This window comes from Cyrtonyx montezumae, unplaced genomic scaffold, assembly GCF_038088225.1.
Source record: "Cyrtonyx montezumae isolate F1298 unplaced genomic scaffold, pur_monq_1.0 scaffold_2, whole genome shotgun sequence".
NCBI lineage: Eukaryota > Metazoa > Chordata > Aves > Galliformes > Odontophoridae > Cyrtonyx > Cyrtonyx montezumae.
In genome coordinates this window covers 68,063,552-68,077,597 of record NW_027071936.1, presented here as the reverse complement: position 1 = coordinate 68,077,597, position 14,046 = coordinate 68,063,552, and the positions used below count along the sequence as shown (strand labels likewise).

The window sequence follows — 14,046 nt, the reverse complement described above, 5'->3', positions numbered from 1 at the left end:
CTCTAGGTGGTGCCATCGGACTGCGAAAGCCGCATCGCAGTGAGGTTCCCCGGGGAGGGGGACGGGGGGGGGATAGCTTCCCTTGTTTTCTCTCTTCCTAAAAAGTATTGGATGGAAATGTTTGGGGACCCCGTTCCGTTTCCCAAAGGGTCCTGGGGCAATGGGTGACAGAGGTCCGGGGAGAAAGAAATCCCCTCTAGGATTTGGGTCTGGTGAGGAGGTCACAGAATCACGCGGCCGTTCGGGTTGGAGAAGACCTTTAGGGTCACCAACCCAGTGAGCGCGTCCCCCAGTGCCACGTCCCCATGGATCCGGGACACCTCTGGGGACAGTGACCCCCCCCCCCACCCCCCGGCAGCCTTTCCCAGTGCACCGTGTCCCCAGGAGGGGGCAGAGGTGGCTGCCGTGCGGAGGTGGGCGCTGCTGGTGCTGAGCAGGATGCTGACCCTGCCCCAGCCCACCCAGGACCTACCCCGAGTGGGATTCCCAGTGGGTCCCAGTTGGGGCTCCCCTGTAGATGCTGAGCCCCTGTTTTTTCCCCCCCCCCCCACAGCACAGACAGGACGAGCAGGACGGCGAGGGCTGGGAGTACGCGTCGCTGCTGGGCTGGCGCTTCCACCTGCGGCCGCGCCGCACCGATGCCTTCCGCCGCCGCCGCTGGAGGCGCAGGATGGAGCCCCTGGAGCGCACCGGGGCCGCCGCCGTCTTCGCCTTGGAGGGGGCCCTGGTAGGGTTCACGCCGCTCCCATGGGGCGTTTTGGCTTTTTCTCCGCTGTGGGATGAAGGTCGGGCTGCCCCATGGCACTCGCGTCGCTCCCTCTGTCCCCACTGGGGGGGGGGGTCCCAGCTGTCACCGACCCCCAGGGGACGGTTTGGACGCCTGATGTCACCAACCCCGAGGGATTCACGCCAGCTTTGGGCTGAGCTGGTGGTCTGAGGATGCCGGGTGGACCCCTCCCTCCCGACACCGCGTGGCTCGGGGTTTAGGGGCGGAGGAGCCTGAGCTCACCCCGCAGTGCTGGGTCCCCGGGTCCCCTCTGGAGCACACCCCCATCCCTCTGCCCTGTCCTGCAGGGAGGAGTGACGGACGACAAAAGCGACGACGGCAAATCCGTCTCCACGCTGAGTTTCGGCGTCAACAGACCCACCATCTCCTGCATCTTCGACTGTGAGTCGAACTCAACGGGGATCCTGAGGGCACCCCACGGCCGGACGGGGCACCCCAGTGGGTGTGGGGTGGGGTCACCCCAGGTGCTCCTCTCACCCATTTCTCGATCCCTTCCAGATGGGAACCGCTACCACCTCCGCTGTTACATGTACCAGGCGCGGGACCTGGCCGCCATGGACAAGGACAGCTTCTCGGGTGAGCCCACGCCGTCGTGCTCTCTCTTGGAGAAGCGTTGAGTTGGAGGGGACCCTCGAGTTGTGTCATCCAAGGGCCGTGAGGTCCCACAGAGCAGAAATGGAGAGATTTGAGAGCTGCTGGGAGAGAAAGCAAGCGGGGTTGGGGGAGTTCCCCCTCTGAATCCGTCCTCTGAGTCTCATAACAGAGAATGGTTAATGTGGAGGTTGGGATGGGTCCTCGTGGAGGTTGGGGATGGATCCTCGTGGAGGTTGGGATGGATCCTCGTGGAGGTTGGGATGGATCCTCGTGGAGGTTGGGATGGATCCTCGTGGAGGTTGGGATGGATCCTCGTGGAGGTTGGGATGGTTCCTCGTGGAGGTTGGGATGGATCTTCGTGGAGGTTGGGATGGATCCTCGTGGAGGTTGGGATGGATCCTCGTGGAGGTTGGGATGGTTCCTCGTGGAGGTTGGGATGGATCCTCGTGGAGGTTGGGATGGTTCCTCGTGGAGGTTGGGATGGATCCTCGTGGAGGTTGGGGATGGGTCCTCGTGGAGGTTGGGGATGGATCCTCGTGGAGGTTGGGAATGGATCCTCGTGGAGGTTGGGATGGATCCTTGTGGAGGTTGGGATGGTTCCTCGTGGAGGTTGGGATGGTTCCTCGTGGAGGTTGGGATGGATCCTCGTGGAGGTTGGGGATGGTTCCTCGTGGAGGTTGGGGATGGATCCTCGTGGAGTTTAAGGATGGTTCCTCGTGGAGGTTGGGGATGGTTCCTCGTGGAGGTTGGGATGGATCCTCGTGGAGGTTGGGGATGGATCCTCGTGGAGTTTAAGGATGGTTCCTCGTGGAGGTTGGGGATGGTTCCTCGTGGAGGTTGGGGATGGATCCTCGTGGAGTTTAAGGATGGTTCCTCGTGGAGGTTGGGGATGGTTCCTCGTGGAGGTTGGGATGGATCCTCGTGGAGGTTGGGATGGATCCTCGTGGAGGTTGGGGATGGATCCTCGTGGAGGTTGGGGATGGATCCTCAAGGAGATTGGGGGTGGTTCCTCATGAAGGTTGAAGATGTCTCCTCGTGGAGGTTGGGGTTGGTTCCTCGTGGAGATGGAGGATGGTTCCTCATAGATTTTGAGGATGGTTCCTCATGGAGGTCAGGAATAGCTCCTCATGGACGTTGGGGACGGTTCCTCAAGGAGATTGAGAATGATTCCTTATAAAGTTTAAGGATGGTTCCTCGTGGAGATGGATGATGGTTCCTCCTAGAGTTTAAGGATGGCTCCTTCTGGAGGTTGGGAATGGCTCCTCAAGGAGATTGGGGGTGGTTCCTCATGAAGGTTGAAGATGGCTCCTCGTGGAGGAGCTTCTCCTGAGGCCGGTGGCTGGGATCCACCCTTGACCTTCCCTGTCCCCCCCTTTGCAGACCCGTATGCCATCGTTTCCTTCCTCCACCAAAGCCAGAAGACGGTGGTGATCAAGAACACCCTGAACCCCACCTGGGACCAGACGCTCATCTTCTACGAGATAGAGATCTTCGGGGACCCCAGGAACGTGTCCGACTGCCCTCCCAACATCGTGGTGGAGATATACGACCACGACACCTACGTGAGCGTGCGGGCAGAGCTGGACCCTCACGGTGGGAGGGGTTGGGGTACCACGGGTGGGGCTGTGTGCTCGGCTGCCCAGAGTGTCCCACGTGGACTCAAATCCTAAATCCATTCGGGTTGGAGAAGACCTCCAAGATCCCCACGTCCCACCCCGCCGTGCCCACTGTGCCGCATCTCTGTGGTTCGGGAACACCTCCAGCACAATTCCACCCCCACGTCCTGGGGCAGGCCATACCTCCTCCCCAGATCCACCCCCCGTGGATCTCAGCGATCCCTACAGATGATCCCATCCCACAGTGGGTGCTCCACGGTGCCACTCGGAGCTCCTGCTCTGCAAACTGCAGCGAGACCTCGCCTCCCCCTTAAGCCAAAAGAAACAGAAAGGAGTGCCTGTGTGCTCGGGATGGGGGTGCATTGCCTTCTCTGCCCCTCGCAGGGAGCGGATGAGTTTATGGGGCGCTGCGTGTGCCGGCCCAGCCTGCAGCGAGCACCTCGGCTCTCCTGGCACCCCGTGCTCAAGGGCGGCAGGAACGTGGGCGAGCTGCTGGCCGCCTTCGAGCTCATCCAGAGGGAGAAGGTGAGCTCTCCTCCTGCTCAGCGCCCCGAAGTTGGCTCAGCAGCGTCCAGCATCAGAGTGCAGCGAGCAGTGCAGCGCGGGGTGCTGCTGGATCCGGGAGCTGGGAGTGCTGCTGCGTGTCCCAGTGCTGCTCCTGCAGGGCTGCCCTGCTGCCTGCATGCTGCAGCCATGGGGGATGCTCTGGGTCTGGCGCTGCTGGGGGACTGGGGCTGTGCCCCCCCGGGGATGCTGACATTGTGCTACTGCGTGCTGCGTCCGTGTGGGTCTGCAGCCACGGATGGGACGGGGGGAGGTGATGCCCACCCCTTCCTCACCCCGTGCAGGACCTGCAGGAGTTGGGGGAGAGCCCTGGGGTGGGGGTCCCGCTGTGCCTCCCCGCTGCAGGCAGAGCCCTGCTCTCACCTGGGAATCTGTGGGCCCGGGTGCTGGGGCTGGGGGAGGGCTGCTGTTTTCCATCTCTGGGAATGCAAATGGAAAGCGTGTGTGTCTCCTCCGCAGCCGGCAGTGCACCACATCCCTGGCTTCGAGGTAACGCCTTCCTCCTCCGCCCTGCCCCGCTCCTTGTCCCCAGGCAGTGCTGGAGGTGGGCGCTGAGCTCTGCAGTCCCATTGCCACTCTTGGGATGAGTGAATCCCTGCCTAGAAGTGCTGATGTCCTTCAGCTGATGGCCCCTAAGACGCAGCGAGCAAATCCCACCCCGGCTGCACCACCGAGGGATGTCTTCCTGCCCCAGGAAAATTCCAGCACTTCCCTCACCGTGGAGGGCTGTGCTTCCCAGCCCCCCCTGCATGCTGCCCACCCGGGGGAGCTCTGCTGAGCACAGAGCCCCGGGGGACGGGCGCTGGAGTTTGGGATGCTTTGAGTTCCCTGCACTGCTGTCTGCTCAGACTGTGCAGCAATGTGGAGCGCGTCCTTTTCCCTTCGGTTTAAGAGGGTTAGGTTGGGTCTGTGGGCGAGAGTCGCTCTCATTTCCTCATCTCCTCTTTCCCGAACAGAACGAGCTGTCCTCTGCTCTGGATGAGGTGAGTCCGTCCCGTCGGGTTGGGGTGACGCAGGGGGGAGGAGGGCTCCGAGGTTGGGTTCCCAATGGCACGTTGGGTGGTGGTCGGCCTTGGTGGGATGAGCGTGCCCGGAGAAAGGCAGGGAGGGGAGCGAGGAGGAACCCGGGGCACCCTTTGGAGGATGGGGTGACGTCAAGAAGTGTTTTCAAAGACAAATACCACGTCTTCATCCCGCCTGCTGGTGGTGGTGGTGGTGGTGGTGGTGGTGGTGCAGGAGGGCCCTCTCGTGCTCCACGTGGGCTCAGGGGGATGAGCTCGTGCGCTCGTAACCGTCTCTCTGCTCTTTCTCCTCCACTCCTTGCCGCTGCCGTGCACGGACCGGGCACTGCGCAGCTCTGTGCCCCTGCCTTGTTCTACGAGGGGCTCCTCCGATGGGTACCTTTGTGCTCAAACCCTTCCTCCTTTCCCTTCCTCTGCCTCATCCCGACAGAGGGACCCACGCAGCCCGGCCCTCCTGCCCCACAGGGGCTCGTCTCTCTTCTAATGCTGGGCAACTCACCTCCCAGTTTGGTGACCCCCAAGGGCGCCGAGCCCAACCTCAGTTGGGTCCCCGTCCCTGCTCTCTGGGGGGCAAATCTTGAAGCCCTCGCCTGCTGGCGGGGTGCCTGGCTCCAGGAGCTGCACTGATTCACCCCCTGCTGCTGCTGCTCCATCCCCACTCTCCATCCCTCCCGGTCACTGCCTCACCGCGCTCCTGGTGCGGATCGGTGTGGTTTCGTCACCTGCATCGGGATGGGGATGACTTTTGCAGACTGGGAGGCACTGGGGGGGACCAGTATGGGAAGGTGATGGGGATGGCGGCCCTACCTGATGCCGCTGCCCTTTGGTTTTCAGTCTGAGGACTCCGACCTGCCCTACCCCCCGCCCCAGCGGGAACCCAACGTCTTCATGGTCCCCCAAGGGATCAAACCGGTCCTGCAGCGCACGGCCATCGAGGTGAGCGGCAGGGAGCGTGTGGGGAACGTGGCGTGGGTAGAGTGGCATCCTTAATGGGAACTGAGATGGGTTGCGAGGCAGCTCCGTGGGCACAGGGCTGGGAACTGGTTCTGCCCGTGAGATACCAACCTGAGAAGATCTGCCCGGACCATTATGACACAGCGAATTGGGCTCTAGGTCTGTCCTGCGTGGATAAACCACGTGCCCTCCACTCCTACTGGGTGTAGCTGTCTCACGGACCAACAGGTTTCCATCTATCCTCTGCTCCTTTCGTGCAGTTGCCACTCTTCTGGGGTGATGAGAAGGCTAACCAGGCTGGGGCTGGGCAGCGAGCCCCACGGAATGCTCAGCTCCTGGGGCTCAGGCTTTCCTGCTCGTTCCTCTTGCCCTGCAGATCCTGGCCTGGGGGCTGAGGAACCTCAAGAGCTACCAGCTGGCCAGCGTCACCTCGCCCAGCCTGGTGGTGGAGTGCGGGGGGCAGCTCGTGCAGTCCTGTGTCATCAAGAACGTCAAGAAGAACCCCAACTTCGATGTCTGCGTGCTCTTCATGGAAGTGGTGAGGACCTCTTCGTGGGGTTGGCTGGTAGAGCTGGTTTGGACCATCATTAGAACCACAGGAGCGTTGGGAGGGAACCTTCACAGAATCACAGAAGGGTTTGGGTTGGAAGGGACCTTCATAGAAACCAAAGGATGGGTTGAGTTGGAAGGGAGCTTCGTATGAACCAAAGGATGGGTTGAGTTGGAAGGGACCTTCGTAGAAACCCAAGGATGGGTTGAGTTGGAAGGGACCTTCATAGAAACCCAAGGATGGGTTGAGTTGGAAGGGAGCTTCTTATGAACTAAAGGATGGGTTGAGTTGAAAGGGACCTTCATAGAAACCCAAGGATGGGTTGAGTTGGAAAGGACCTTCATAGAAACCCAAGGATGGATTGAGTTGGAAGGGACCTTCATAGAAACCCAAGGATGGGTTGAGTTGGAAGGGACCTTCATAGAACGGTTTGAGCTGGAAGGGACCTTCATACAACCAAAGTGTGGTTGGAGTTGGAAGGGACAGTTAAAGGCCATCTGGTCCCCCTCCCAGCAACAAAAAGGGATACCCAGATCTCCCTCAGGTGCCCAGAGCCCCTCCAGCCGGACCCTGTGTGCCTCCTCTCCACCACCTTTCTGTGTAACCCATTCCTGTGCTTCACCGCCTTCACCGTAAAGAGCTTCAAATAAGTTGGGAGGGGTTGGCGGGCATTTCTGGAGACCCCGTATCAAACCCCACCTTACAGCAATGGTAATCCTCCCCGTTTCTTTACGCATCCCTTGTGCTACACCCACAGCGTCTGCCCCGAGAGAACCTCTACAGTCCCCCCATCATTATCAAAATCATCGACAACCGTCCGTTCGGCCGCAGACCCGTGGTGGGGCAGTGCACCGTCCGCTCGCTGGAAGAGTTCTACTGTGACCCCTACGGCGAGGGGACGGACGGTGCCCAGGAGGACGCAGGTACACGGGGAGGAGCCCTGGGCATGGCTGAGGTTGCTCCTGGGACTCGCTCAGGAGGAGGCTTTGGGGGGCTCTAAGAGCTCACGCTCGTGCTTGCCCTGATTGCAGATGACGTAAGCCTCACGCCCAGGGACGACGTCCTCATTGACATCGATGACAAAGAGCCTCTCCTGCCCGGCCAGGTATGGAGAAGCTCACAGCGCTTCCCCGCTTCGTGTGGCACTTCACTTCTGGGTGTGGGGAGCAGCAGGACGTCCAGGGGGGCATTCCTGGGCCGTGGGTCCCCCTGGTCCCACCAAACCCAGGAAAATGGGGGTGCCTTCCTTCCTCTGCACACCCCGACATCTTCGTGCGATGCCCGGCAGTGTGGCCCCGTGAGCCTTTTTTTTTGGTTTGTTTGCCTTTGCCAACCTGTTTGGATCACTGAGGAGCATCTCGTTCCCTGCAATATCCTCCTGCATGAGGGCTGGCTCTGCAGCAGCAGAAGGGGGGAGATTTCTGCTGTGGTGTCCTTGCAGATGCACAGGATGGGATGGCACGGGGCTGCAGGGTCGATGCCAGTCGATGCCTCGAGCTGTTGAGCTGCTTGTGAGCCCTCTGAAAGCAGCTGAGCCCCGGGGAGGAGGGAGGTGGCCAAAGTGCTCCTTCTCAGCTTTTTCGGAGCGCGGGGTTTGAGCCTTGAGCAAACATTTCCAAAACAACCCCTCTGCCACGTGCTGCGTGGCTCGGTTGGACCCCAGATGGATTCTCCTCCGTTGGTTTCTTTGTCTTTCAATTCTGCCCTTTGTTTGGGCGCGGGGGAGGAGGCAGTTTGTTCCTGGAAAGCCAACCCAGAATTCCCACCGTCTCCCTCCTCGATCCCAAATCCTGGCCCCGACCCCGCTCCTCCCGCGGTTGGAGGTTGGGTGACGGCCGTGCTGGTGGTCCCGCACCCACGGAGGGGTCGGGGGGGGGTGTGGAGGAGCCCCCGGTTTCACGAGGACGGGGTCGGTTCCCAGGTGTGCACGGTGTGTGGCTCCGGAGCTGCTCCGTGGCCTCCGTCCCCTGGTGGGTGATGGGAACAAAGGACCGCTGTGTTGTCCCCGTCTGTAAGAGGGAAAACGAACAGATGCAAAACCTCTCTGCTCCGAGGCCGCGTGGAGTCCAAGTGGAGGGGGAGGTTCAGCCCGAGGTCTGCTTACAGCCAGGCTGTGTGCAGCGCTGCACATGCGAGGAGAAGCAGCTCTGGGTCACAACGCAAAAGCAGCATTTCTGCTGCAGGATCTCCAGGGCTCGGCCTTTCTGCTCTGCTCATCGCGGGACGCACACGTGGTTTGGTGGTGCGCACGCGGGTGGCCTTCCCGTGTGCGTGGCGTGGGTCTGCCCCGCTCACTCCCTCTTTGCTCCTCATCCTTGTGGGAAGAGGAATAGGAAAGACAACCCCTGCAGAAGTTTCTCTTCTCGTTGGTAAAAACCATCGTAGGGTTCGTAGAGTCAAGGAGCCACGATGGCTGGAGACCACTACGGCCATGCAGTCCAACCCCAACCCAGCCCCTCCGTGCCCACTCACAGAACTGCTGAAACATTAAGACTGGACGAGATGTCCAAGATGATCCAGTCCAACCCCAACCCGTTGCCACCGTGCCTGCTCACAGAATCACAGAAACATTAAAGTTGGAGGAGACCCCTAGGGCCGTCAAGTCCAACTGCCAACTCATCCCTCGTGACGCAGCACGGTGTTTTCTGCTTGACCCAAACTCCACCGTGTGCCCACTTGGACCCCGACCCATTGTGCTATAGGTGCCCCACTCCGTGGGCTGCGTGGTTCATAGGAGGAGATGCTGTCTCCTAAAACGTGCTTTTGCTGTATGATATCTTCAATGGTTGTTTCTCTAACCCCATTGCTAACTGATCATTTTAATTTGTAGCTTGTGGAGGGCATGACCAGCTCAGCACTAATTAACCCACCAGCTTCTCGGTCCGAGCCTCAAGTAGGTATTGCTTCGTTTCTAACTTGCTTGATTAATTGCTTCAACGAATGGTCCATGTATGTGTGTGTAAAGATCTGCCAAACTGGAGACATTTCTTTCTGCAGTGGGACTGACGCTCAGGCAGATGTTGCGTGGATGTCCCAGCAGAGTTGGTCTCCCTGGGGTCCCACGGGAACGCGGGGCAGAGGGAGGTGTCTGCAAAGCTTTCAGCCTGCTTTGGAGGGATGCCTGAAGAGCCGTGCTGGAAAGGAAACACTGTGGGGGCGGTTTTCCATCCTTTTCTTTTTTAAAACGCTTTTTACGGAGCCTGGCAGAAGCAGAGCTTCAGTTGTACGAAAAAACGACCCATCAAACGGCAAGTTAGCAAAGCCATCCCAATCATAGGGGTTAAAAAAAAACCAAAGAAAGCCAGAACCTGTGAGCTGTTTGCAGTGATTGGTTATTTGCTGTGTTGGCTTCTTCCAAAACTGGAGCACGTATTTCACGGCGTGTCCTGTTACTGTCAGCTGGAAGGGCTCTTGGTGTTGGATATCTCCCAGCACTCTGGCTTGCTTTGTTCTCCCCGTGCTCTGCCCGTGCTTGGGGACAGCCCACGGCACTGCTGGTGACATGCTTGAGCCATGGGACATGCTTGGGGACAGCATGCGCTCAGGTCGGGTCTCTGCAGTGGGCTGAAGGATCAGGATAAGTTGAGGATAACCCAGAGACAAATTCCTCCTTGGGAAGAGCTTGAGGTGAGGGACACGGGGAGGTGATGAGCGTGAAAAAAAAGGCTTCCTCAGCTCCTTGGGTGTAGGGTGACCCAAGGTGTAGGGTGGCTAGGACTGGAGCAGAGGAGGAGTGCCCAAGTGGTGTTCTCCACGGCTGAGACGCAGGGTGCCATCTGCAGAAAGGCGATAACCAACATTGGGAGGGTGCGCCCATAAAGGGCCGAACTGTTCCGGCAGAGATCTGCTCATCCCATCTGCAGAGCTTCCTCCCAGCAGGAAATCTGCTGCCCAGGTGGGAGCTGTGGGGATGTCTAAGTCTGGGGCAGCTGCTCAGCTCCTCTAGAAGCAATATTTAGTTGTGCTGTAGTTATCTGTGCTCCCACAGAGGAGTGTGTAATTGTCAGAAGAGCCTCATTTTCCCCACCTGTGGTGTGGCTCAGGTTCACCAGGAGCCAACACACCCATTCCAAGACTACTCAACTTTCCACAAGTCCTTTTGCTCCAGGCCAAATGACACTTCCAGTGCATTTGGTGGAATGGTTTGGGTTGTGTTGTTGAGTTATGTTGGATTGGGTTGGGTTGAGTTGGGTTGCGTTGAATTGAGTTGGGTTGGGTTGAGTTGGTTTAAGTTGTGTTCAGTTGTGTTGAGTTGGGTTGAGTTGGTTTAAGTTGTGTTCAGTTGTGTTGAGTTGGGTTAAGTTGTGTTCAGTTGTGTTGAGTTGGGTTGAGTTGAGTTGGGTTAAGTTGTGTTGGGTTGAGTTGGGTTGAGTTGGGTTAAGTTGTGTTCGGTTGGGTTGAGTTGGGTTGGGTTGGGTTGGGTTGGACAGCAGGTCTGAATTTAGGGGGCTGGAGAAGGGAAGGAGTTTCATCCCCACATCAGCTACGTTCACAGCCATGTGTGTGCCCCCTGGGTAAAGCCCTGCACTGAGATCCATCACAACTCAACCTCCTCTGGGTTATCTGGAGGAGGATCCAGGATGCTGTATCTTCAGAGGGGTCTGGCTGGAAGTTAAGCACGTGGCTGTGGCCGAGACAGGCTGAGAGGGAAGCTGCAGCGTGCTGCTGAATTTCTAGTTTTAAAGGAATTGGTTTTGAATCCAAATTTCTGTTTCCAAGATGGCCTATCAAATTGCCTATACAGGGACGCCCTGCTGCTACCCGGAGTGCTCAGGGAGGAGCTGGGTCACTGGTGGGATCCCATCACGAGCTTTCTCTGGCTGAAACAGCCCTGGTCCCTCTTCCATCCCATCCCACATCCAAGAGAAAGCCCTGGGGATGCTGCTGGCTCTCACCCGACGGCTGAACAAAATCCCCGACGGTTCGCTCTCGTGGTGCAACCATTTTCCATTTGGATGGATTAACATCCTTCAGCATTAACATTCCCGCTGCTCCCCTGGTCTCCTTTTCCCCTCCGTCAGTAGAAATCAGCAAAATTATCTAACCCAGCTCTTTGTCTCGGGGCGGCAGAAGATACCGTGGGTGAAAGGCGACGGATGACTCTGAGTGCTTTCTCTGTAACCCAGCACCTGTGGAAAGCCACGGGGGTCAGAGCGTGGCTTTTTAAACAATAAAACGGGGGAAGCGATGAAAGGCAGCATTAAAAAATTAAAAAATAAGAAAAAAAAAAAAAAAAAGGAGGCACGGAGGCCTCGGAGTTAATTTATGTAATATTTCTATGAAAAACAGTGTCTATTCAAGACAGCAATTTCGAGTCTGCACCGCTGGCTTCAAATATAAACCCAATAAACCTCTGTTCTGATCCCTCCATTAGGTCAGCGGGATGGAATTTTGCGGACTCCTAAAATAAGACATCATTATTTTTCAAGGACTGTTTCACGAATGGCAGTCAGAGCCCCTTCATCTTTGGCTGTACGAGTCTCAGGAGCGGTGCTCTCGTAAAACGTGCGAACGTTTTCTTCTTGGAAACGTTCTCTTCTTTTTCTTCCCCGGAGCTGAAATGCCGTTTGAACAGCAGATGGGGCCAACGCTCCTCTGCGGCGCTGGGGGGATCTCGGGGGTCTCCGGCCCTCATGGCTCCATGATTCCAACTCCTGTTGGGGAACGCTGTCGTCGTTGGGGTGTGCTCGTGGGGATGTGTCACTCTGCTGTTCCTTGCCCCACCAGGAGGAAGAATTCATTGACTGGTGGAGCAAATTCTACACTTCCACGGGAGAGAGGGAGAAGTGTGGCTCCTACTTGGAGAAGGGCTTTGACACCCTGAAGGTGAGTGGCCTGGGTTGGGTCTGGCTCGCTGGATCCCGGCTGTGACGTTCTTCCGATGACTTTAATTTTGTTTCTCGAGCGTTGAACCTTCCTTTCTTCCAAGGGGAAGGAAAAAACCCCAAGCACTAAATCATTTTCCCCAGAGGCCGTTGATTTTGTTGTTCAGATCTTGCTGCTTCACTGAGCGGCGGAGGGGAGGGGGAAAGGTCACCCTAAAGACCTCTGGGGAGGACAGGGGCAGGTGGAGATTGCTGAGGGGCGGCGGTGGGGTGGGGTTCTGTTTTTGTAGGGTGCACTGTTTTTGTAGGGTGGCCAAAGTTCTGATCTTCACATGGGGACAGAGGGGATCTCCCTGTCCCTGTGGGTGGTGTTGCCTTCAGGCTTGGGTCGCTCTTGTCCCGGATCCGCTGGGACACAGCCGCCCTCTGCTTCTCCCCCAGGTCTATGAGACGGAGCTGGAGAGCGTGGAGGCCTTCGAGCACCTCTCTGACTTCTGCCACACCTTCAGGCTGTACCGCGGCCGAGCGCAGGATGCCAGCGACGACCCCTCAGTTGTGGGCGAGTTCAAGGTGGGCTGAGAGGAACCTGGTGGGGTTCAGTAAGGGCGTGGGTAGAGTCCTCCACCGGGGGATGAACAGCCACGTTGAGTGTTCAGGTTGGGGGCTGAGCTGCTGGAGAGGAGCTCTGTGGAGGAGGACCTGGGGGTCCCGGTGGCCAATGGTGCCCTGGTGGCCAAGAAGGTGACACAAATGGTGCTCTGTTTGACCCAGTGGTTGACCATCAGTTGACCAGTGGATGACCACAGGGTGACCATGAACCAGCAGGGTGCCCTAGTGGCCAAGAAGGTGACATAGATGGTGTCCTGGTTGACCATCGGTTGACCAACAGTAGACCACAGGATGACCATGAGCCAGCAGGGTGTCCTGGTGGCCAAGAAGGTGACATGGTGTCCTGGTTGACGAGTGGTTGACCAGTAGTTGACCACAGGATGACCGTGAGCCAGCAGGTTGCCCTGGTGGCCAAGAAGTTGACACAAAATGGTGTCCTGGTTGACCATCAGTTGACCAACAGTAGACCACAGCGTGACCGTGAGCCAGCAGGGTGCCCTGGTGGTCCAATGGGACCCTGGATGCATTGCCAGAGCGTGGTCAGCAGGGCAGGAAGGTGCTGTCCAGCCACCTGTGAGCTGTTTTGTGATTTGTGTTTTGTGTTTGAGTACATCTGTCCTTCGCAGGGTTCCTTCAAAATCTACCCTCTGCCCGACGACCCACGTGTGCCGCTGCCGCCGCGGCAGTTCCACCAGCTGCCAGCCAGGGGCCCTCAGGAATGTCTCGTCAGGGTCTACATCATCCGTGCCTTTGGTCTGCAGCCCAAGGATGCCAACGGGAAGGTATGCTGCTGGGGGGCTGCTGGGAACCCCCAGCTCCGACCACATCACCCTAATGGGTGACCGGAGTTTGGAATATAGGGCGGTGGTGACAGCAAAAACAACGGTCCCTTTCTTTCTTCCTCCACTGCAACATCTGGGAATCCCAGCACTTGACTCTTCATCCTGAGAACTGGTTATAATAGCCCAAGGAGATTTTCTTTCCCCTTCCCATTTTCCCCTTCCCCTTTTTTCCCCTTCCCCTTTTTTCCCCTTCCCCTTTTCCCCTTCTCCTTTTTTTTCCCTTCCCCTTTTCCCCTTCCCCTTTTCCCCTTCCCCTTTTCCCCTTCCCCTTTTTTTTCCCTTCCCCTTTTTTTTCCCCTTCCCCTTTTTTCCCCTTCCCCTTTTCCCCTTCTCCTTTTTTTTCCCTTCTCCTTTTTTTTCCCTTCCCCTTTTTTTTCCCCTTCCCCTTTTTTTTCCCCTTCCCCTTTTTTTTTCCCCTTCCCCTTTTTTTTCCCCTTCCCCTTTTTTTTCCCCTTCCCCTTTTTTTTCCCCTTCCCATTTTCCCCTTCCCCTTTTTTCCCCTTCCCCTTTTTTCTCCTTCTCCTTTTTCCCTTCCCCTTTTTCCCTTCCTTCCCCTTTTCCCCTTCCCCCTTTTTTTTTTCCCTTCCCCTTTTTGCCTTCCCCTTTTTTTTTCCCTTCCCCTTTTCCCCTTCTCCTTTTTTTTCCCTTCCCCTTTTCCCCGTGCCTTGGTCCCAAAGGAAGGA

At 57.7% G+C, this 14,046-nt stretch overlaps 1 protein-coding gene across 1 annotated transcript in view; it reads left to right on the top strand.

Moving 5' to 3' along the window:
• DYSF (dysferlin) overlaps positions 1-14,046 on the top strand; it is a gene marked incomplete at its 5' end in the record, with an annotated part of 49,272 nt that overhangs the window by 14,536 nt on the left and 20,690 nt on the right. The window contains 15 exon segments of the mRNA XM_065736204.1: positions 554-727; positions 1,075-1,168; positions 1,286-1,363; positions 2,762-2,943; positions 3,382-3,522; positions 4,021-4,050; positions 4,518-4,544; positions 5,418-5,519; positions 5,914-6,075; positions 6,845-7,010; positions 7,119-7,192; positions 8,918-8,980; positions 11,815-11,913; positions 12,354-12,482; positions 13,148-13,303. Of these exon segments, the coding sequence (XP_065592276.1) occupies positions 554-727; positions 1,075-1,168; positions 1,286-1,363; positions 2,762-2,943; positions 3,382-3,522; positions 4,021-4,050; positions 4,518-4,544; positions 5,418-5,519; positions 5,914-6,075; positions 6,845-7,010; positions 7,119-7,192; positions 8,918-8,980; positions 11,815-11,913; positions 12,354-12,482; positions 13,148-13,303 (1,677 nt within the window).